General features: G+C 39.4%; 1 protein-coding gene and 1 long non-coding RNA gene across 2 annotated transcripts in view; one reads left to right on the top strand and one right to left on the bottom strand.

The window, feature by feature from the left end:
- fstl5 (follistatin-like 5) overlaps window positions 1–21645 on the bottom strand; it is a 117168-nt gene extending 95523 nt beyond the window's left edge. The window contains exons 1-2 of the mRNA XM_086016672.1: window positions 21367–21645; window positions 5193–5337 (exon numbers count right to left, since the gene is read on the bottom strand). Of these exons, the coding sequence (XP_085872798.1) occupies window positions 5193–5327 (135 nt within the window). The 5' untranslated portion in view covers window positions 5328–5337; window positions 21367–21645. The remainder of the gene's footprint in view (window positions 1–5192; window positions 5338–21366) is intronic.
- LOC147151444 (uncharacterized) lies at window positions 9951–15005 on the top strand. The gene is made up of 3 exons (XR_015082583.1): window positions 9951–10190; window positions 10606–10694; window positions 14296–15005. It is a non-coding gene; the product is annotated as an uncharacterized LOC147151444 (long non-coding RNA).
- Window position 21646: the final 1 nt, after the last annotated feature.

The following is a 21646-nucleotide window of genomic DNA, read 5'->3' as shown; positions in this document are numbered from 1 at the left end:
TTGAAGATTTGTAGCGATGTAACAAGACCACCTAATGATCTTTACCAACTATCTTTTATCGTATACCTTTTGAAAGCAATGACCATCTTGCTAGGACTGATAGAAATACGTATAAAGCAAGTTGGTCGACAACATTGGGTGATGGAGAGGACTAGAGTATTTGCATTGCAGTCTTGTTGTTTGGCCTCTGCATCACAATCCTCCTCTCCCTCGCAGCTCTGAAACGCGCCCAACCCCCCAACCTCAGCTCCTTTTCCATCCCAACTCGGCCCATGCCCATCACCACTCAGCCCATGTTAATCTGGATTAGCCGTGTACCCCAGCCAGTGCGGCACAGCCGGTCGACTACGGGGCTTTACGCAAGCACGTGGCTGGCCTTTTGACTCCATTTTGTTTGTGTGCTGACATCATCGCATGATGTTGTGATGAAAACGTGGTCAAACCAGTATAATAGGAAGAAAATGAGGGCTGGGATTCTTTTAAGGAAACTGTTTGGTAAAGGGGCAGTAATTCACAAAAACAATCTTTTTTGTCATATAATAGATTTCTCCATTGTTAAAAATTAATGTAAGTGTGCAGTTGCAGTGTGGGTGTTATCTTTTTTCAGAAAGTCCAACGTTTAACTTTTGAATGGCGAAAACTAGTCGTGGGTTCGATCGCGGCTCCGGCCTCCCTGTGTGGAGTTTGCATGTTCTCCTCGTGACTGCGTGTGTTTTCTCCGGGTACTCCGGTTTCCTCCCCCATTCCAAAAACATGCTTGATAGGTTAATTGAACACTCTAAATTGCCCCTATGTGTGATTGTGAGTGCGGATGTTTGTCTCTGTGTGCCCTGCGATTGGTTGGCAACCAATTCGGGGTGTGCCCCGCCTCTGCCCGAAGACAGCTGGGATAGGCTCCAGCACTCCTCGCGACCCTTGTGAGGAGAAGCGGTGTAGATAATGGATGGATGGATGGCGAAAACTAATGACAGAGTGGACCTGTCACAGCCGCACATTTTTTCTTTTGATTTATGGAGCATACAGTGAGTAATGGCACTGCTATTAAATGAGATAAATACAGATTTGTGTTGTCGCTGCTAGCTTCAGTGAGCTGGTTTATGCAACATAATGTATGTTTGGGAAAGCCATCTGTATTTTTGGATGCAAACTGTTTGGAAAAGCGAACAAACTCTCAAAAAGTATGATGTAATTTTTCTCAATTGATTTTAAAATTGCTGTTTTTAATTCTCTTGCAAAAAAAAAAAAAATCCAATATTTAGCTTCCGATATGTGTCAGGACTGGGAAAAGTAATGGCACAACAGTCATGTCCGAGCCGCACATTTTTTCCTTTGATTGATGTACTATCCAATGAGTGATGGTACTGTTATTAAATGGGAAACAAACTTTTTTTTATTGTTGTTGCTAGCATTTTTAGTGAGCATAAGATGATTTACGCCACATAACTGTCTGAGAAATGCACATGGATTTTGGGATGCAAACCGTTTGGAAAAGGGCAAAATCTTTAAAAAATGAAACTCTAATCTTCTTTGATTTTGATATTTTCTTGTTGTTCTTAATTCGCTTACAACAAAAAAAAGTCTAATATTTAGCTTCCGATATGTATCAGGACTGTGAAAAGTAAGGACACAACAGTTATGTCCGAGCCTCACGTCTTTTCCTTTGGTTAATGTACTATCCAATGTGTGATGGGACCGCTATTGATATAATTTGTTTTTCTTTAATTGTTCTTGCTAGCATCTTTAGCGAAAACCAGCTGGTTTATGCCGCATAATGCCTATGTTTACGAAATCCATATGGATTTTTGGATTCAAACTGTTTGGAAAAGGGCAAAATCTCTCAAATATGACAGTCTAATCTCTCTCCATTGATTTTAAATCATTTTTTCTTTGCTGCTTTTGATCCTCTTGCAGAATAAGTCTAATATTTACTTTGCAACTTGTGTCAGGATGGAGAAAACTAATGATACAGCAGTCCTGTCCAAGACGATTTTTTTCTCCTTTGATTGATGTAGTATCCAATGAGCAATGGCACAGCTATTAAGTGATATAAAAGCAGATATTTGCTGTTTTTGCTGGTTTGTTTTGCAAGTACAAGCTGGTGTGCGCCTCATAACTGGAATGTTTGAAACATGTTTTGTTTTTTTATGGAAACTGGAAAAGGGCAGAAATCTATCATGTCTTGTCTGGCTGCTTTGGAGTTTTGTAGAATTTTAATGATGGATATGATGCTTCTTTTGATCTTCTTGCAGAAAAAGTCCAATATTTAGCTTTCGATTTGTGCTGAGAAAAGTAATGACACAGTAGTTCTGTCAGAGGTGCAGATTTTCTCCCTTGATTGATGTAACAACGAATGAGCCATGGCACGGCTGTTAAGTTAGATACACACTTTTTTATGTTGTTGCTAGCTTCTTTGGCAAGCCCTAGGTGGTGTATGCATCATAAAGAGTATCTTTGACAAATCCACATGGATTTTTTTTTTGTTAAATCAAAACTGTTTGCAAAACTACAGAAACTCTCCCTCTGTTGTTTGTACACGTGACATTGTTTTGTTATGATGTCTAGGTTTTTTTGGGGGGGTGCGGTTGGAATTAATTAATGGAATTTTCATTCATTTTAAAACGGGTAGGAAAGATGGGTTTGTGCAAAAACAACTCTCACCGTGTATTGGGGTGTTGAACAATATGTATGGTGTGTATCCTTTCATGGACTTCCAACCTCCCATACGGCCCCCAAAAATGTGCTTCTAGGGATCGAAGTTAACACACAGTCACACACGCAGCCGAGGACACGCGCACGCACATTAATGCGCTTGTATATAGCACAATGTTCATACATTTTTTTGCAAATTGTAGCTTCTTGAATATACATAGTTTTTTTGCCCCCAAAATTTATTTTTAGGAATTGCTTTTTAACTTTTTTTTTTACAATTACTATTCATTTATCTGAGGTGTCATAAAAGCAAAAAATATTGGTGTCAAAGATGAAGTTTTACTTGAAATAAGTCTTCACAAAACCCTCGATTTCTCTTTTTTTTTTCCCCACAAACAGGATTTTCAGTGAAACTTGCCTATGTTCTACTGCTGATTACTAAAAGAATGACAAATACTAGAAATAAACCTTTTTTTTCTGATGAAAGAAGAGTCTTACCTTTCCCTTGGTAGGTCCAATGTCTATATTGCCATCAAACTCAATATTCTGTGGCCCTACAAAATTGGGTCTAAATCCTTGAAAATGGCTCGCACTCAGGGGCTTAGCTGAGCTACGAATGGCTGGCATTTATTGAGTTAACAACACTATGTTATATGCAGCTCCGCTAGTCAAAACACGGCATTCTGATTAATAATGTGTTTGTGGAATATGAGTTAAGCAGTAAAATCCACTTGTTTTTGTTCAAGTATGAGGGCGGCCATTTTTCCACTTGCTGTCATTGGAGATTACATCACAGTTGCTCACGGCTCAGGTAATGACCAATCATGGCTCAGATTCAGATAAAAGGTGATGATGCCTTGGATCCATTGCAGAAAAAAAATCCATTATTTTAGCTTCTGAATTATATTTGTGCTGACTAAAGTAATAACGCAGCAGTCCTGTCCAAGCTACACATTTATTCCTTTGATTGATTTGGTTTCCAATGAGGGATGACACTACTATTTAGCAAGACGAAAGCACAACATTAGTTTTTGTTGTCGTTTGTTGACGCACAACAGGATCAGTTTGAATGCTTGCCTCAACTGCTGTCACCATGAATAAGAAACTGAGAAAGTCATAATTTGTTGAACATAAATGGATGAGCATTCTGATCTTCTGTTGTCTTTCTTCGATGTTATCTTCTGACTATGTTTGACAAATCCATGTGGGTTTTATTTTTATGGAAATGGGTAGAAACTCTCAAACCAGCACTCTAATCTTCTCTTCTTGTTTTTAAGAGTACAATCTTTTCTGTTATTTTAACGTCCACTCTGCTGCTTTCCAAAATCCAATATTGACCTCGTGATGATTTGTGTTTGTGCTGAGAAAAGTAATGGCACGGTATGATGCAGAAACTAAAATCCAGCTAAAATAAAGGGCTCAAATCAAGTCAAAATGTGCTTGTTCTTTGTCTGACTAGATGTTTTTTCTGACCTGGCAGTTTTTGTGGAAGAGGGTTTCACTCAGGGGCGTTACCAGAGTGGGGGCAGGGGTGGGCAGTGCCCACCCATGGACACACTCTGACCACCCAAAGAAAACTGGATGTAGTTCTGATGGCATAACCCAAAACAAAACAAAAAACATTGTCACCTGCATGTCCATGCTGTTCAATTATGGTTGTGTTCTAAGTTTTAACCTTTGTTTGTGTTGTTACATCCTCTTTCACCTTAAAAACAAAAGAAAACAAAACAACAAAAAAACCCATTGTCACCTGCATGTCCATACTGTTCAGTTATGGATGTCTTCTAAGTCAAATAAAATCAAATAAACTTTTACTTGTTTAGCCCAAATCACACTAACTGTTATCTCAATTAAGGAGAAAACAAAACACGTAGCCCTACTTGCCCTACGATTTCAACCTACTTGAGCATTGTAGCACTTTTTTGCTCCCCCAGGTAAGACTAATGCCCACCCACACCTGGCATCCTGGTAACGCCACTGGTTTCACTTGTGTTGTTGAGAATTTATTGATGGTTCTTAAATACTGTACCATATTTCTAAAAGTATAGGTAGTGTTCACTAGTTTTGAGACATTGCTGGGTATTTTTTTTAGCCTGGCAATGTTTACTTCTTTTAAGAAAGTCAACTTTTCATGTTCTATTGGCAGATTTTTTTTTTTAAGGTGGAGCTTTTCCGGTATTAAAAAAAAAAAACCATGTTATCATTAATGTTAAAAAAGTCTGCATGACCTGACAGTAGTTTATTGTTAAAATGTTTTTTTGTTTTTTGTTTTTTTTTATTTTGCTGGCAGCTTCAAGACTACGTACTCCAGTACTCATACTCTACTCGTTCATACTCTAGTTTTTGCATTACAGTCATGCCCTAGTTGCAGATTTGTTTCTTTGATTATTTTAGGATCCACAGAGCGATGGCAAGCGAGATAAAAACAGAAGATTTTTGCTGTTGCCAGTTGCTGTCAACACAAAATGGAAACTGAAAACTCATGGCTGATAAGTCAGACATGAAACTCAGGCATCCCTAATGCTAACCACAATAGGAAATACCTTATGTCGGAATCTCAAGACCGTCTGATAGGACTGCGACCTGTATCCCTCGTCATCGTTGGGCCTCCCGTCTACGTAGAAAGCTGTCAACACTGCCAATAAAATGGCCGCTGACCACCATCTGGCCACCGTCATTGGTCTTCTCCTGTTGGGAAAAAAGCAAAACAGAAGGTCATTTCCGATGTCACTCGATTAAAATAAGGCTAAAAATACAGCCTCGGAGACTAGATCTGCGTTTGAATCAATTACGGGGAAAGAGACGAAGATTGGCGGAAGACAACGAGACGATGGATTAAGACAATTACAGCAAGGCCTTTACGACTTAATGAGGCCTAGATTCCGCAGTCGAGAGCAAACATGTTTATTCATATGAGTACTCAAAGAATTCACTTTCAACTTGTCCTCGGAGAACCGCTGCATTAATTATCACACAGAGGCAAAAAAATTGTTGCAACAAGTACAAAACAAAAGTGTGTTAATAATGGGAAACATATGTCATGTTGCGCTGAATGTCAGTCAGACACACTGGTGGCGAGGGATATTTTCATACACTCGTGTTTCATGCTTCATGGCAAACCTGCAAATGTTCTGCCAACCTCTGCCCACACCTTATGATGGAAAGTCACAACTGTAACAATTTGGGCCAGCCAGCCCAGCCCCGACTCCGAGGCAGCCTGGTTGATCCTGCTAGCATACTTGTCTCAAAGATTGCAATTCTAAAACCACATAGCCCATAACCTAAACTTTTGATGATCGACTCACCAGTCTCATCTTCCGTTATAATAGTTGAAAAAGCACTCCTGGTGCATCTGTGATATTCCAACCTGTCCACTCATTATGTCTTTTTCATCAATGACAAATAAACAAATTACAGAATAATGTGGAATTTCCGATAGGCCCTCTAGAGTGGGTTTCGTGTACTGTAGTGGCTGGTGAATGACCGAAATTTCATACGAAACTATTAAACTACGGTATTCGACTTCTGATAGGCCCTCTCTACTATGGCCACGGCGCTGCACAGAATCGCCTGCGGGTTGGTCAACTCATGGCAAGAATGTAAAGTGACCGACAGAAAAATCAACAACTTTTTTTTTAAAATTCTGATAGGCCCTCAACCTCTGTAGGCCCCTGGGCTCAAACCCAGGTGAGCCCGTTGGTAAAGGCGGACGTGGTGGTTATAGATGTCAAGCCGACAAAAGAAAAAAAAAAAGAAAAAAAAAACATTATCTCAACTTAAAAAACTTTCTCCACCTCCATCACCAATATATAAAATTTACGAAAAGACATTTGAACGCCTCCTCCCGAGTTTACATTTTTTCCCACCACCTTTTTCCTTCCAGTTGATTATCGCACAATTGCCGTATGGCGATAACTTTGGTAAACTGATCTCCATACAGCATTTACGCAATAATCGACATAAGAAAACCATGTTTACTTACTTTACCCAGTATCGATAATTGACATGTTATATTGATAAACAATAAGGAAACTGTGGTCTTGTAGAAAAACTAAAACAAATTTTAAGGGTACTACTTACAAGTCAAACAAAAGGCGAGTTCCCTCAGTGTGTACGCTGTAATGCCTCCCTCGACATTCATCACCCCTCCCACATGTGTAAGTGTTTGAGTTCTGTTGTACTGTTTTTTTTTAATGCTATGTTCTGTGGTGTTTTTTCCATACCCCACACTGTGCCCCCGCATAGGTGCCTAGTTTGGGAACTCCTTTTGTACCACATTGACACTTTGTACCAATGATTTATCGTAACTGAAAATGATACAGAAATTGTAATATTGTTGCCAAAATATTGCTAGTTATAGGCTAATAAGTGTCACACCGACAAGAGTCAAGAAAACCTTATTTTCGTGACTTTAGCCAACTTTCTGCATCTCCCACATCTCATCTCAGGTTTAGAGCGTCACACACACACACTTTTCATTGGTGTTTTGCAATTACTTTCTCCATCTAGGGCTTGAAACAAGCCAGATAGCGTCTCCTTCCTTGCCCATCCCAGAACGCCTGCCGACTGGGAAGTGCCATCCTTGCTACGTAGCTGCTAATTAACACGGAATTAAGGAAAAGGACGATCTTCAAAAAAGGCAATCAAGCAACAACCACAACAACAACAAAAAGAGGTAATAAATGATGTGAGCTAACTTGCTGCTTTGAAGTCTTAAAACCTTCACAGCACAAGTCATTAAGTGGCTTCTCTGAAGGGAGAGCGTTCAAGGATCTGCAATAATCCGCCACTAACTGGGAATTACCATTTGAAGTACAACGTGAGGAATTCTGAAATGGTTTCTTTCAGAAAATAACAAGAACTATATGTTTTGCCTCCAGTTGCTTCAAGACCCCTATCTGTGATTGACTGGTGACCAGTCCAGGGTGTAGTCCGCTGGGATTTTGACCCACCTGCAAACCTGAACTGATAAGTGATGTAAAAAAAAAAAAAAAGAAAAGAAAAGTTGAATGGATAGTTGTAAAAATTAAAAAAATACCTAAATAAATAAATGTGTTGCTAAAATTATACATGGGTAAGTACTGAATGTTACCCGTATTATTGTTCTGACATGTTTGAAATTAAAATTAAAAACTACATTTAAAACAACATATATAAATAAATACAAATTACTTACAATGCCTTGTTTCGACTAGTGGGCTTGCATAGAACATATTCTTGAAATAAATATGTTTGGGTTGACTTCCCCTTTAAAGTTTTATTTAAAAAAATATGTATTAGCATTCTTATCTTCAGAAAGAGAAAACATTGAGAACAATAATACAACGTTTTATGGCGATTGCTTGCGGGAAAAATATTGTGAAAGTTCCCTGCTCGCCTGACCGACTTGCACCTTTATCAACCACCGGTCGCGTTCCATTTCCCGGCGTTGAGGTGCATCCCTCCCCGTCGGGAGCGGAGCATGCATCTGCTTCTTCTCCGCCTCGCTGGAGCCGCAGTAGCGGAGATAAAAGTGAGCCGGATTACTTTCCCTTCCATATCGTCTCCTGGCAGTGGCCCAATCAATCTCTTTGTGTTAAATGACTTATTAATGAAGCCGCTCTTGGGCTGATAAACACACAAACTCTCACACACGTACACACAAATAGCTTACTAGAGTATCCTTTAAAGTCCCCCCTGGAGGCAATACAATTTGGAATTCCAACATTTGTATGACTGAGCTTTTTTGCAACACAGGTATGAGAAGTCTCAACTAGGTCTTATTACTGCCAGGAACCCAATTAGGTTCAAATCACGTCCGAACCCACAGGTGAAACCATTAGCCTCGGGTTAGTGCTTTTGTAGGGGCCTTGCGTTGTCCCTAAAGATGCCCAGGTTGTCTGGGGGGCACCCCTGATCTCATCAAAATAAAGCTGTGGATTGAATGTCATTCAGTATCTGATTGTTGTCATCTCTTTGCATCCTTGAGATTCATTCCTAACTGCTTTGTCATCATTTTAGTGTGATGCTTGTGCATAGTTCACTGTCATCTACTGTATTTCACAGACACAATGAGGAAAATTCAAAGGATTGAAGGATCTGAATCTATAAGAATGGCTTTATATTAGCCAACAGGTTAACCAAAAACCAAATTGGGAATTACACATTGCATAATCAGTTCAAATTCAGCATGCCCTGATCTGAGCACAGGACCAGCTGGTGAAGATCAGCCCCATAGGCAGGGCCTGCCAGGGAGGAGACCAACCCACATTATGTTTAGATTTTGAAGACAGTATAAATGTGAGGGCTGCATGTTAGACCGCGCCCCTTTTCTGCCCTAGCCCATCTCGGGTGAGAGCATTCGTGAGGATGGAAAAGCTGCCCAGATCTGATCATTGTATGATTCCTGAACTTCAGAGATGGTAAAGAAAACTGACGAGAAAATTCAATCGATTTGTGTGAGTCTTCATTTATATTGGATACCTTCTTGAAAGATAAAACGAACACGCATTGCGTAAGTAGTTGTTTTGTAAATTGCTAATTGGGCTTATGGACTCGAGACCTACACAAAACTCCAACAGAATACACAGTTTAATGTCGCCCATCTGTCTAGTATATATGGTGTGCATTTGGCAACAAAATATCTAGGACTAGGACAAGTTCATCTTTGATGGACCTCCTGGGAATGGGCAAAATTGACTGAATTAGACTTGACTGCTTCAACCCAAAATTGACCTTTTTGTGTGTCTAGTCATGACTGACATGACTACCAAATTTCAATTTTGGAAGAATTCCAGGATGTGTCACCTAAAGTTGTAAACTTAGCTGCCCACACGTTCTGACAAAAAATCAAATTGTAAGCAATTTTCGATTGTCCATCTGTTGAGTATATGTGTTTCAAACTTAGTACTAATCAGACAAAATCTGTTGGACGAGCAACCTTAGTACTAATCGGACAAAATCTGTTGGACGAGGTCGTCTTTGAGAAGAAGAAAAACTGAGACTAAGAGGGCCATTTAAAACCAGCATGGTTGACTCCGTTTCTTTTGAGGTATGTATTGATACTTTGTTGTGGGTTTACTCATGATAGACATGTCTCCCAAAAATTAATGATACTAAGTGAAAATGGCTTTGGAGGCTGAATTTTAAAGACCAAATGCCAAAGTTCGGAAATGCCAAATGAAACCCAAGTAAAGTAATTTAACATACAAAAATAAAGCAACAAACAATCTTTTCTATTTCGTATATTTGACAAAGTAAGTTTTTCCGAAGTGAGAGTCTGACCGCGACAAAACTGGAAGTCTGACGTCATTAGATGGACGTCAGTGCTAGCGCTTAATAGGGAAAGTGTACAAAGCTACTCAGAAACTGACTCGTAAAACGGTATTTCGAACTTATCTGAGGGGATCCAGGTGTTTTAAGAGCTGGATGAAGAGGAGGTTGTTGGCATACTGCATGTTCGACCGTACATGTACGAGCCAGATGCTGCAGGATGATGAAAATGTTGTGCCCGAACAACCGGACATGGAGTGTAGACGAGACCCACTGACATTGGAAGAATGGTAAGCTAAATAGGCTACGATTATTAGCCTAGCATTATTGTTTGAAATTCGATGCTGTGCCGTGTTATAAATTACGCACGACGAGAGAACCTATTTTCTCCATATAGTCTCCTAGCACTGTGAGCCACAGTCAAAGGCGAAGAGAACGTGGCATGTTCATTCATCAACAGTCATGCCAGCTCACGCGTAAAGCGTTAGCTCCCTCCGATGGGCGGCTTTACCCCCCCATTCCAATTGTGTCATGGATTGAAATACCGCTTTCTATATTTATAGGTTTTTTTTTTTTTTACTATGTTTACAATTTCTTGCAACCAGTCTGGAGTTGTAAACCAGACATTTTGTTTCAAGTGTTTATTTCAGAATTGAACAAGGATGCAGTTAAACAGTTTCGATGTTGCTTGTGACGAATCTGCAGAGCGGAAAAACGAAATTACTGGACTACGCCCCGCAGCTGGAATCGGGAGCCAGTTAATGTGGAAGCCAGTGGAACTGTAACACAAACAGGTAAATTTACGTACCCTATTGTTATCTTTTGGCCACTCAAACAACTGTTGGCATGAATGTGAACAAGGCATCGCCACACAGCGCCGACGCATTTTGCCGAAAAACGTGCTAAGAATAGCAAAGGGCAGCAAACGTGACAGTTAACAATGCAGTTCAATGGGTGACTGGCGACTCGATCTCTTCTCATGACGTTACTCGCCGAAGATTACCGGACATTGCCAAACATTTGCATTTTCGTTGTTAAGACCCCTGCTCTGTGTCTAACTATGAATCTGGGTGGGTTACGTAATAAAAACGGACTAATATATGCTTAAAATTGTTTAAGCCGTCAAAAGATTGTTGGCAAAATTTACTTTACACAAGACCTATAAAAGATTATAAGAATACGATTAAATTGGCTGCTCCGCTCACAATCATGAAAATTTAAATGTTTCGTAATTTTGCGGTGTCCATCTGTCTAGTATAAAATGGTAGCAATTGGAAAAAATATCTTGAACAAGGTTGCCTATGAAGGGCTCCTGGAAACGGCAAAAACGCCCATAAAAGTCAGTTTTAGCACAAAAATGGATGACTTCCTGTGTCTTTTCAGGCATAACTTCACATGACATGAGACTGACTTTTACGGTTCTACTCATTGTAGACCTACCAAATTCCATGTTCATATGTTAGGACAAAAACTATGCAAGGTTGTCCATCTGTCAAATTAGCAGCAATGTTAAAATTTGGTAGTATAGGACAAATCTTCTCACAGTGGGTTCAAAATGACCCGTACCAAAGCAGAATGGCTTCTTGAGACATTTTTGTGCTTCTGCATGATTGAAATGCCTATTAAAGATCACGTTCTGTGAAAGTGGCTTTGCGGGCTGCAGTTTCAAAAACTTCTGAGTGCTGGTATCCAGCTAATATTTCTTCGCACAAAGCGTGCTCAGGCTGAAATGAATCTTGTTCAAATTTGAAGGGATTAACTCATAATGTCAGCACAAGATTAATTTGCAATAATATCCGATCCACCTTTCAACAGTCGTTTCTTCAGTGCAACCTATTTTCCTCTGTCCTCCACAGAGAACAGCTGTCTGCCAATTCTCCCCAATTAGAACCCAAGAAGTGTTTCCTCATTTTATTAAAATCGCTGTCCAATGTTTATTTTGGCTCATGCCCAAATCCTTGTATATTAGAGTTGGTGTGACTGAGAGTCTAATTGCAGTAATTCTCAAAGTGAGGGACAATGCAGGTTTCTCTAGTGGTAAGATAGAGGATCACTCAATGAAATGTTCAGAAAATTTAACAGAGGCTCAAACCTTTTTTTAATACAGTACAGTGCATTTTAAGTTGAGTTCAGTTTCATTCTACTTAAATGCAATTTGAAATTAATCGTTTTGAAGTTCATTTAGGTCCAATTTTTATTAAAATTTTATGTGTAATTAACATTTAAGCACAGTTTTTTTTTTCTATATTGAGTGCAGTGTTAATGTTAAGACATAATGTTGGTCATAATGGTGGTACTTAGAAAGGAAGTATTTTTAGGTGGTAGTGTCAATAGTTTGAGAACCACTAGTGGAAGGCAAGTGTGGTCAAGGTTGATCCCAGTCATGCTCTGCATCTTAATGGCAGTGTCGGACCCCCTTGTGGCGGAGTCTGACAATATGGTGGAGGGCACGGGGCGGTGGAAGCCTTGTCTCTGCCAAGTGTTTTACTACAGTACATCAAATCAGGCGTTCTCAAACACATTACAGGGAAGAACCACCTTAAAATCCTAGCACCAATTAAGCATAACTTAATGTATCCCCAAATGCCATTGGAATTAAAAAGTTGCCTATTTTTCATGAAAAAAAAATCATGTTAGAGTGGAAAAAAACACTTAAACCTGAGAAAATGTTTTAACTTTCCGTCATAGAAATGAATCTAAAATGCGAGAATGTCATAAATTCCAATCATCATTTAAATCTAAAACTGAAAAACAAGATTACATAACTGTCCATCATAGGAGTAATGTGAAAAATGAAACAAATATTTTAACTGTCCATCATCGCAGAAGCAAAATCAGAAAATGTAACTCTGTGCACTATCACAGAAATGAAATTGAAAAACAAAAAAATGCTGTGACTGAACATCATTGAGGTAAAAATGTCAAATAAACTACTTCAAATTCAAAGGGGAAGTCAACCCAAACATATTTTTTTCAAGAATATGTCCTATGCAGGCCTAGTTGAAACAGGACATTCTGATTAATATTGCGTTTGTGGACTATAAGTTAAGCAGCAAAATCTAGCCATCTCAGGGGGAGAACATTTTGTCACTTCTATCAACTGAAAATGACATCACAGTATCATTACAAAATAACGACCAATCATGGCTCAGCTTCAGAAAACAGGTGAGCTGTGATTTGTCGTTACCTTAGCCCTGGGCAACTGTGATGTCATTTTCAGTCGACAGAAGTGACAAAAATTTCCGCCCCCTCAGATGGCTAAAAACGGGAGGATTTTGCTGCTTAACTCTTATTCCACAAACGCAATTAGAATTAATTAGAATGCTGTGTTTCAACTAGTGGGCCTGCATAGACCATATTCTTAAAAAATGTGCTTGGGTTGACGTCCGCTTTAAGTATGAGAAAAATTAGCGACTGTCCATCACAACAGAAGTACTGAGAACAAAGCTGTCCGTCCACTCAGAAAGTCATCGGAAGCTCATTAGCGCAGCGCTTATTGAGCGGCATGAACTCCTCATTACCCTGACCACATTCTCATTTACACCCACCGCCTTCCTCTGAAGCCTCAATGGTGACACAGCCAGTATGTACGAGGGACGGAGACATGACCTCACTTGACATGACACCAAGTGAACATCATACATGAAACACAAGCCCATTGATTTAAAGAGGACATATTATGCAAATGTGACTTTTTCTTCTTTTTATACAAGTAGGCGTGTGTTACGAGTGTCTGCCCTCCCATCAATTGTGAAATTAAACAACCAAGTAAATCTGCTAGATGTGCTCAAATAATAATGACTTAGTGAAGCAGCATTTGACTCAAGTTTTTTCTGTTCACTGTTCCGTGGAAACAAGTGTGTGCTTGTATTCACAAGGTTGGCTCATGAATACTGTGTGATTTTTTTTTTTTTTTTTTTTTTGTGCTGTCTTGGCACTGACGAAGACCGGCCAAAATGTTTTGAGTAATCTAAAAATCTTTTTTTTTTTTTAAAATAATCTGACATTAATTACTTTTTCCAAGGACATCCCCATTACATCTTTCACATCCCCTAAAATTTTGCACCTGGGTTGACCCAAGTAAGAAAAGGTGTAACCTAAAAATCAGTTGTTTTTTTTAAAAATTATTATACTCATTACTTTTCCAAGAAAATTCCCATTGAATCAACAATTGTGACTTTTTTTTCTTTACCATTTCACACCAACTAATATTTTGCACCCTGGTTGACTATGTTTATACAATTCTCCTGCCTGAAATATACAATAGTTTACCATGATTTGGACCAATTCCGCATTATTAGAGTTTATCACAGTATACGTGACAGGCCATGGTTGTGAGGGGCTGCTGATTCCCCGATGCACAAAGGCGCAATACAGGTCTACATTTTTTAACAGGTGCCAATACATCCCTTCCCAGGCCCCTTGCCTTCCGATGGGGTCCCTCATGTATGTCGAGTTGTGTCAAGGTTTTCCGCGGACAAAACATGGATTCTTAACAGCTTTGGAAAGACTGTAGCTCTGGCAAAATCGAAAGAAACTGCCCTGCCCAGTCTGCTCAAAAGTCGACATCGGCAGGGGGGAGGGAACATATGGCCACTCAATAAATGTTTGATGATATAAATTTTCTGTCAACAACTCTTTCACTAATATAACATTTGTAACAAAACATGCAAAGGAGCCTGTTATTTACATCCACACTGCACGTTGCATTCACACAAACCGATATTTACAAAGAAATTTTTGGTGGCAAGTGTGAAGTTTACTTTATACAGTATGCCTCCTGTTGCACTCCGGACCACCTCCAAGTTTTGTTACACCCTATTACATACAGTCATGTTTAACTGTGTGGTGTACGCAAACTTGTAAACAGTGAGCAATGAGTATATGTACTGGATGTATAGCTAGATAGATAGATATATAGCTCATAAAAGCCTTCCTACATGGATAAAACAACAAAAGACAACTCACTTTTTCCCGAAGTAATTTAGCAAAGGCACAATATGAGACAACTGAGACACCAGAAGGTGAAAAAAAAAACAGGAGCTAGAGGCCTGGGGCAGCAGGGGGTCTCGCTCATCAAACCCATACATGCATGCAAGAACCCATACCCCTGGTGTGACTCCCCCGCCAGGTAGCTCAAAGCTATTATACACAGGATGAAGATTCAAGGCGTCTTCTCTATCTGCGGTGTGTTACACAGCGGCACTGTGTGTGTTCTGTCCAACCGTGGCGCACACACACAAGGAATGTGTAACACCTGACTGTTCCTCAACATGGACAAGCACGCTCATAACAAATGAGCGTCAGCGATTCCCTGGAGGTGTCAACGGTGGTGCGCCAGTTAAAAAGTTTGGGAAAGGTTGAAGGAATCACAAGTGAGTTGTCAAATATTTGCACTCTATTTGGTATGGAGCACAGAGCACTTCAATCCGCATTGATCTTTTTTAGCCCTCTGGGGCCACCATACCTAAGTCTTGTTTGCAAAAGTAGGCCAGAGTAAGGCCAGACTTTTTTCCTATGGAAATTTCACACCGTCTAAAATGTTGTGCGCAACTAACTGGTCAAAATGTTTCTTCCACCTAAAACCTGCATTTCTGTCAAATGGAGTCACTTTCCCAATTGTTACATGTTTGTTTGCTTCTTTTGAAAAAATCACACCACCTAAAATGTTGCACTCATGTTGACTGCAACATGTTGGCCATAATATGTGATGTAAAAAATATTCCCATTAAATCAGTTTCTGTTATGTGTATTTTTTTTCCTTTGGAAATTACAACCCCCCTAAAATATTTCCCTGAGGAACGCTGTAGTTTTCTGGCTAATATTTGTCATCTTGAACCTGATTTATTTATATATTTTTTGTGCTTTGGAGGTACTGTTCTAAAATACTAAATTAAACAAACTTCTGTGACTGCTACTATATTTTCTTCGTCTTTTTGATATTTTTTACTTTGGTCTTGTGCAATTAACTGGTCAAACATGCCATCTTAATGAGCAGATTTTTTTGTGAAATGAAATAACCTTTCCGAGGATATTGCTGAAAATGAACTTCTTTCTACAGTTACAATGTTTTTTTTTTTCTTTTTAAGAAATTTCACATCCCTTACAGTCATCTCACATCTCACACTGCAGACCAAATTTAACCTGGACTTGATCCATGAAGTCTAAGGCAGTGAACCTACAGCAATACATTTTTGATACAGCTCACATATTGGATCTCATTAGACTACGCAGGGGTTCCGAACGTTTAAGTGGTTTTAATTTCTGGACAACAGCAGTAGTGTGGGTCTGTTCCAAACCTCAGCCTGCATTCATGTGTCAGTTTTTTGTAGTTATTACCAAAACAAAAGATGTTGTTTACCGCCAGCTCGCCGTTTCAAGCTGTTCAAGCGCTTTGTGAAAGATTTATTAGTCATGAGAGGAAATATGGTCCAACAGCAACATTCTCCACAGAGCATTTTCTGCTTACTCTACCGTGAAATGAAAATCTTATGGATGCGCCATAAAAAATACAAATAAAAAAAGCAAGGAAACAACAAGAATGTTCAATTTAAAAAGCTTTTAGAGAGACAATTGGATTACTGGTCCCAGTGACCTAAAGATGCATAAAAAGCATAATGTGGTCACGTCGTGAAAATGTCAACGTTTAAAATATGAGAGATGAGCATACAGCATTAAAGCCCTTTTGAAATTGCTTCATTTGATTGTCATTATCATAAATCGCCAGTGTGAGAGCGTTACCATTTGCAAAAGCTCAGATAGCACTGTTGGAATGTTTTGAATATTCTACCCCAAAAGTCACTTTCACTTCGATATAGAATTTGGTCGGTATGTACATTATGAGTTGACCCGCAAAACCGTCTCAAGAGGACATGCACAAAAGGACATAGAAAGTCCACCATTTTGGTTCAAAGCAAACAGTTTATGGTGGTTTCGATCATCTCCATTGGTCATTCAAAAACACCCCCAAAAACTCACATATTTTGTCAGGCTTCTTCCAAATCTAAACCTGGTATACTGGAGAGACGGTTAGTTTTGGTCATTGCGTGTGGACGGACCACGGCGGAAAATGTAACATCCAGCCATATAGCATGAAACTAATAAACTCCACACTAATGCATCACGAAGCACATTGGAAAAAAAAATCCAGCCCTAAATCCTGTTTCACTGAGAAACATGGAATTTAGTTGGCATGTCTATCATGAGCAGACCCATGAAAAAAGTCTCAAGAAGCCATGCACAAAAGACAAATTTTAGTTTGAAGCTGCCATAATTGGCTAATTTTTCACATTTGTAGGGATGAATTTGTCCGTACAATTTTGTCCAATTGCATCCCATTTTGAACCATGCATATGTGATGGATGGGTGACGAAAAATTGCAAGTATTCAGAACAGGCAGAGCATGGCGGTGAAGTTTGATGACTCACCATAAAACACGGAACTCTAATAACTCAACTCTGCAAGCTCCAAAGCCAAACTAAACCCGCTTGTCAAAAGCTTCATAGTCATAGAAATGTAAATGTATCACTGCAGGCAGATAATTACACTTCCTCCACTTTTGGATTGCCTAAATCCACACATTCGCCTGTGCTTCCAGCCTTGGCACACACGCACGCAAGGGAGGAATGCCGCACTCATTACAGCACAAACGACTCCAGCAGTGCAACTTTGTCCACTTTTTAATAGGCCCGCCGAGTTGTGTTTACACACTATTTGCTGGAAGAATTGTCCCTTCAGACCTTTTACCTGGACACTGTGCTCACCAGCAGAGCACCAAACACCTTTAATTGGATCATTAGCATGTAAATATTGTATTAATAGGACAGGATCGCTCAAAAGCGGAGTCCATTGACTCCCACTTTTAGTCTCTTTTACGTCCTTGTCAGGGTTCTATTTTTGGGTTGTTGTTACACAGTTCTGGGTGTCACCTTTTCCAGCTTTGTCCCCCTCTGCCGACAAGGCACACCAAACTAGTAGATAACACCATCAGCTTCTCTCCACTTGCAATTAACTCTATTTATATACATCAAGTGGAATCTAACGATTTGCTGCAACTGCCTTATATTTTGGACAAGTACATTTTTCAACGAGTAGGTGTAAGAGGGTTTCGCCCAGCTTGTCTGTAAAATTCAGTTTTGTAAACCACTGCGATTACTGACAGGTGCCAGTTGATGGCAGTGAGATCAGCACAGCTTTCAAGTTGAAGATAAAGATGACAGAGTGAATCTCGGCTTGGTACGTCAATAATGAGGGAGTGGAATGCCAACATGTTGTAAGTTGGACGGGAAACTGAGCGGCAAACAATTGCATGTGTTTTTGAAGACAGCAAATGTTGCGTTTACGTCAGCGTTTGTCAGGATTTGTTCAATGTCGCAAAGGTTCGCCAACAGTTTTTGTGATTTTTCTTGTCACACGGAACTTTTGGACATGTTCAAAATCCTCTTGCGACTAGAAAAGTACGGGCGAACGTCTGACGACGGTTTGGTGAACATTTTCAACCTTGAACGAACCCTGATGCAAACGTGCGTTTTCTACCTTCGCCAACTGTCGGAAATGTTTGCCCCTCAGTGGGGTAGGGGCTTTAAGGCACCTTACTCAGAATGTGTACATGTATGGTATAAACAGAGTATGTGTCATAGGGTAGTAGAACGTGTGTGCTACGATCGTTCATGGGGTGAATGATGAACGGCATGTAAAAAAGCCATCGACATTCTGAGTCTGCATCGCTCACGCCGCATTTCGTAGCTATCTGTAAATTATTATTTTGCCATCAGAATCTCTTTCTCAGTCCTGTTTTGGTTGTTTTATCGCTTGAGGTGTCAAAGAAGGAAAAAAAAATATTAGCATCAAACTCAGTGATCTGCTTGATGTTTCTTTTTTATAAAAAGCTCAATTTCTCCATTTGTTTGGTCAGAAAAAGTGTTTTTTTGGTGAGGGCAACCCCGATTAGAAAAGAATGAAAAAAAAAATAGAAATTAACTTTCTTTTGGTAGGTTCGGTGCTTACATTGTCATACAAAAAATATTTTGTGAGCCTTGAAAGATCAGTTAAAATGCTGTAAAATGGCTGGCAATATGGGGAACTTTCATTTACTGTAAAAATAGTTGGCAGTGAAGGAGTTAATATATTTTTACATTTATGTATACCGTAATCTCCAGCATATTTATGGGTCACCGTTCACAAGATGGCCTACTCAGGTTTAAAATTTTTTTATTTATTTTTTTAATGGGATCTATTGCCATCCATCCATGCATTATCCGAACCGCTTATCCTCATGAGGGTCGTGTGCAGGCTATTCTATTTTTTTTAATGTTTTTGTCCTCTTTCTGAAACACCCTAAGATGCCACGTAAAGCCCTGTCTAAATAGGAGAGTAGTACAGTAATTGCTCCAAGGAAGCATGTTAAAGTGATACTGTATATCTTGACTGAGAAATAAGCTTTGTAAATTATCTCAAAGGAGCTAAGTTTTGCCTGGGTTGTTATGGAGAGTCACGTGCATAATAATGTGTACCTAAGATGCATTTTTTTTTCTAAATCAAATGAAATCAAGATCTGCAAGGAATTTGTTTTTAAGGGTAATGATGTAGGATGTTTTTTAAATTATATTGAACTGTTCATACTGTATCATAGTTTGTCTTTTTTTTTTTTAATTGTGAAAAGAAATGCACAATATGTCTCCTTAAATGTAATTTAAGTGTCATACATTTGCTTCTGGAGGCAAAGGCTCATAACAAGCATCTCTCTTGCACTGTTATATATGTTTTGGGGTCGTATTTCCTCCTCGCTCGTTTGAAGGATCAATCCTAGTTTGAGGCTTTTTGTCTTCAAACGAATTTCTGAAGCGTGACGTTCCCCACTCCACGCCGAGATGAAACTCTAAATGGATTGTTGGATTGTTATTGCTAAAAACTTGTTTAATAGAGATGGCCGAACAAGGCGTGTTTTCCAAGTCAAGGATGGGTGAACTCCTGCCTCATATCAGGTCTCTTTTTTGTGTGTTTTGGCAGATGGCAGAGGGCTTAGTTAAAACATGAGGTTGGGGGGTCATCAATTGCTACTCGCTGCTGCTTAAACATGCACCATCAAATGCCAGATGTGTGTGGAAACGCAACAAGGGGCATGATTAACTAATGTCCGCTAAGTGTGTGTTCACTCTAACAGTGATTCTCAAAGTGTAGCAGGTGTGCCACTAGTGAGACTCGGGTTCACTCCAGTGGTATTTGAAAGAATCTCTGCCCAAGTATAGTTCAATTGTATTAAATTTTAGTACATTTTTCCTATACACAAGTTCAGTTTTAATTTTTACTGAAGTAATTCCCTCCACCAATTGTTCAAGGCCCCAATTCCGTCTGAAGTATAACAAACAAAAAATCTTTAAAAAAAAATAGGCTTCAACTTTTTTAATGCCACTCCCAGTTGAAATTTACTATCGAAATAAAATTAATATAAAGAGAATTATACATCGTGTGTTAAAACCAATTCCATTGCTTTGCCTTAGAAAGTTGATCTTAATGCTAACAATGTAAAATATATTTTAACACAAATGGTGCAGCAACACATGTAGCATGACTATATAATACTCAAATATTTTTGCCCTATGCAAAAAATGACTAATCTGATTTAAGTGCATCTCTGTATTACACTGACACCTGGTGGCTAAATCATGCACACCAGTAGGAATCACAATGACTTAATAATTAATTACGTTATTACTGTTTTTTTTATATAAAATACAATACCATAAAGTGCTATTATCCTTAAAAAATACACACACATTATAAAATGTTTGATATCTTTTTGGGGAGACTGTCACAAATTAATGGTATTTCCATTCATTTAAATGGGGAAAGATGATTTGAATATCTGAGTGTTTTAAATTACGAGCATAGTCACGGAATGAATTGATCTCCTATCTCAAGGCATCACTGTATATAATTCATTATAACCCTGACAGGACTCCTTTAGGGTGTATGTTATTGCCCATGAGAAGTTAATCTGCTTTAAACTACACACACACAGACACACGCACACACACACCCCAACTACCATCTGCTGCAATGATTAAAACACTCCCGGAACGTGGCACCATACGACATCATCAAAACAATCAAGTGAACCCGTAAAACACACACATGCACTTACACGCGCGCACACACACACATACGCACACACTGACACAAACACACACAAAAGACATATCGCCCTCCCCCAAAACAAGATAAAAAAACCAAAAGTCTTAATTCCTGTGCGGCGAAACGGTGTCACTCAAGGATTATTGCCCCCACCCACCCACTACCCTCTCACACACAGACACGCACAAAGTATTTGGTTGATAATGCAGGAAGAGGTTCCACATTCGAATATCAAACGCATCAGATTGTTTGGATTAAAACTCACTTCTGAGACTACAAACAAGTGAAATAAAATACAAATAAAAAAAGAAAAGGAAAACACTATGTATTTACCTGTGTGTGTCCACGCGTGCAGAATCCAGAAAAAGAAATAATCCACAAACGCAAAGTAAAAAAAAAATAAGTGCAGGTGAGCACTTCCACCAGTCCAAACGGTAATTCCTAGTAACGGGGCGCTGTAACCGGAGGTCCGTGCAGCGTGGTAGTGAGTAGACAGCTCCCACTGAGAAGCAATACGATTCTGCGATCTCACCTCGGCCGCGCGCCGCTCGCGTGTGCGCCAGCGAACGCGGAGAAGCCGAGCTCACCTCCACTCGCGTGCACACCCCCACCG

This window comes from Filicampus tigris, chromosome 2 (genome assembly GCF_054856515.1).
Source record: "Filicampus tigris isolate MCC_2025a chromosome 2, RoL_Ftig_1.0, whole genome shotgun sequence".
NCBI classification, from domain to species: Eukaryota; Metazoa; Chordata; class Actinopteri; order Syngnathiformes; family Syngnathidae; genus Filicampus; species Filicampus tigris.
This window is presented reverse-complemented; position numbering and strand designations above follow the sequence as displayed.